Source organism: Rhagoletis zephyria, unplaced genomic scaffold, assembly GCF_001687245.7.
Source record: "Rhagoletis zephyria isolate East Lansing unplaced genomic scaffold, Rhagoletis_zephyria_1.1 Rzeph_scaffold_35656, whole genome shotgun sequence".
In the NCBI taxonomy this organism is placed as follows: Eukaryota; Metazoa; Arthropoda; class Insecta; order Diptera; family Tephritidae; genus Rhagoletis; species Rhagoletis zephyria.
Window position 1 is genome coordinate 1 of NW_016192711.1, and position 3392 is coordinate 3392.

A 3392-nucleotide genomic window follows, 5' to 3' on the forward strand; every position below is an offset into this window, starting at 1 on the left:
CAATATTGTTAAACAGAGTTGCACTCTCCACATTCAATTTTTATGTACTTGCTTGCATATCAACATACATATTTACATGCAAGTATGTATACATTACATATAGCGCGTATACCTAAACTAAATTGTTAATTAAATTTTTTAGTTTTTTGTGTGTTTCCTTTGTCCGGCGTCGTTCATACATACATATACATATATGTATAAATTAATTATACATAGTATTCCTAAAGTGAAACAAATTTAGTTTGTTTGCATTCCCCATCATCCACATTTATTGCTGGCGAGCTGCGCTGTGTGCGTTGCGTTGCGTTGCATTGTTGGCGTTTAGCTTCTGCTTCGCAAAAGGGCTGTGAATGTGACTAGTACTGCGGCGCCGACCAGCAGCGAGCTCAGGCGGCTGGGACACGCGGCGGTGAGCGGCGTCGCCGCGGATTCTTGACGTGGCTCGATTTCATTGTTGGTGATCTCGGTTGGACCCAACGGATCGAATGGCGATGAGGTGGCACCTGTAAAGCGAATTGAAAAGTGTGAAATAATTGGAAAATGCATTTTAGTTTTGAATATGTATGTATGTATGTATGTATGTTTGTGTCCTACCATCGCCAGATCCATCGCCTGAGCCATTCTGGTTGCCGTATTCCTCGTCATCCATGTCGTCGGGCATGTGGCCGCCGGAGCCCTCCTCATCGTGGCGCGCCATATCGCTCTGTATGTCAGAGTATGAACGCGTGGTGGATGGTATCTAAGTGGGAAAATAACGACGATTATGAATACGTATGTATTATTTTTCGTATTTTTGGCGCTCGCTCGACTTACCGCCGTTCCGATGTTCTTGCGCACCTTGATCAACTTGTCCACCAACTCATTCAATTTCGTCGATTGCGAGCTTGGCACCAGCGGCACCTCGGGGTTGTACCGTTGTGTGTCTACACCTTGGGTCATCACTAGTTGGGTGTAGTCGCCAACACGATCGCCTGTCCAACAGTTGTGATCGTTTCGTTGGATGTCATCGTCTTCGCACACACTGTGCAAGCATAGCAAAGTGGAAAATAGAGAATAGAAGAAAAAAAAAATGAATGAAAGATTTGATTGTCATTGGGTTTCGGTTTCTATTTCATTTAATTTTCTATTATTTAAATCTAGAAAATATCGATTTTAATTGTTGTGTCGTCGAAATTCTGTAAGAATCACAAAATCCTAAAGCCCAAATGTTAACATCTTTTGTTCGTGGCACCCGCGACACCATACATGCCGTCTTTCGGCCCAAACCAGCGCCGCCCATGAAAGTGGTAAGTTTTTAAATACATACATACATATGTACATACGACTCCTATATCTAATTCAAAACTATGATCTTTTTAAAAAATCCGCATTTCAATCCTTTCCCTGATTTCACCAATCAAACATCCGTCGCATCATCGGTCGTACGTTGGTTCGATGCCCCGCTACAGTCATGCATGTCCATGTCTAATAAGGAGATGATCTGTGACGTTATATTTTTCAGCGCAGCTATTTTAGCGCCTCTCTACTATACTGTGTTGCGCGATGTTCTGCGCAAGATTCGGAATGTAAATTACAAAATAGTACGTGTAAAAAATTAACGGTAATAAAAATATTACAGTAATGTTTTAGTACACAAAATTAAGATCTCTGTGTTTCATTTATTAGCCGACTTCAAAAAAAAGGAGAAGGTTATCAGCATGATAAAAATATAGTAAGGTAGAACCGCTGAGAGTTACTTTAAAAATTCTTGACATTTCCAAACATTTTAATTTTTATATTTACTCACAAACTCACACACACATTTTCATTTTCAATCTCAAGCAACAACAATTTCGAACAATTTCAATTTTTTTATTTTCCCTTTTATATGATTTTAAAATGTTGGCAAACTTCAAAAAAAAATCATGGCCGACAAATTGAGAGAACGGTTATACCTTGCTATGTTTTTATCATGCTGATAACCATCATCATAATCATATAAAAGTGAAAATAAAAAATTGAAATTGTTCGAAATTGTTGTTGCTTGAGATTGAAAAAGAAAATGTGTGTGTGAGTTTGTGAGTAAATTTAAAAATTAAATTGTTTGGAAACGTCAAGAATCTTAAAAGGGACTCTCAGCGGTTCTACCTTACTATATTTTTATCATGGTTATCAGTTCGTCGGAATATATATCTACATATTTTTTTTTATGTATGTTACCGCGTTACTTTGAACCACGTCAACCGATTACGATAATTCTTCTATCATCACAGGTCGTCCCATACTAATTTGGTTTAGATCCGATTATTGGATCATGAAAAAATTAACGGTACTCTTAAATTTGTACATGAGAATTGTAGTCGGTTGTGTTTTTTTTTGCTTAAAAATTACTTGTTATACAATTGTCTACAATTCTTGTGCCAGTACTCACTTGTTGACGATGTTCGAGTAGAATTCCTTGGATTTGTCTATGGTTGATTGGAAGTGCAGAATTTCCGCATCCGGTGGGGTTGCCCATTTAATGTTGTGCGGCTGCAGAGGGCGTAGATCATTGTCCGCTGTCAGTGAGGGCAAAAGTTTTGGCGTGCCACATGTTTTCTTGACCTGCGAGATGAAAAGAAAAAAAAAATTTTTAAATAATTGGAATAGTGATCAAATTGGAGAATGGCTTAAGTATGGTTAGATTGGGCTAGTTTATGTTAGATAGGGTCTCCGCAAGATAAAGAAACGATGCCTAATGAGCAAAAATAGAAAGTGTAACTGTGAAAGTCTGCTTGAAAGTTCCTCTGGCATGCAATTTCACCGCATCCCACCTAAACCAACTGCCATAGAAAGAACTTGAGACCATGTAGAGCATAACCATCATTCTGCATTCCAAATAAGATCTCTAGTCTCCGCTGGAGCTAAACTCGGTGTAGATTTTTCGATTAAAGAGGAAATGCATTTATCGAACTTTGACCCTTTGGCCTTCAGACTAGAGATGGGCCCGGGACTAAATATTCAACACCGATTCCACCTATCCCGATATTGAATTTTTCGGTTCCGAAGACACAATTTTTTTAGATTTGTACGGCGGGTCCCCTGGGCCCCAACAACTATCACTAAAAAAATGCACACGTCTTTCTCTTTCTCGAATATTCCGCTTTCATCATTCTGAAATATCTGGCATCTTCTAGTTATTTTATTTTGCTTGCCGTTCATTTTTGTCTCGGTATAATTTTAAAAGGTACTAGTTTCATATAGCGTTTTATCAGGGGCCCATTTCATAAAAGTGACAGGTGCGACAATTGTCGATTTTTCTACAAAATTTCACTGCCAGAATTGTTGGCGAAATTTTTCACATTTCATATACGTTTGTAGGCAATTCGCTAGCTTAGAGTGAAAAGTTGCTAAGTCCATTTTTTATGAAAACT

The 3392-nt window shown here is 38.4% G+C and overlaps 1 protein-coding gene across 1 annotated transcript; it reads right to left on the reverse strand.

Moving 5' to 3' along the window:
- Positions 1–8: 8 nt before the first annotated feature.
- On the reverse strand, positions 9–2583 carry LOC108354402 (division abnormally delayed protein-like; the record flags this gene model as incomplete). Its single annotated transcript, XM_017605594.1, has 4 exons — positions 9–503; positions 595–739; positions 814–1021; positions 2411–2583. Coding segments are annotated over 4 exons (708 nt in total), but the record flags the coding sequence as incomplete, so codon positions are not given.
- Positions 2584–3392: the final 809 nt, after the last annotated feature.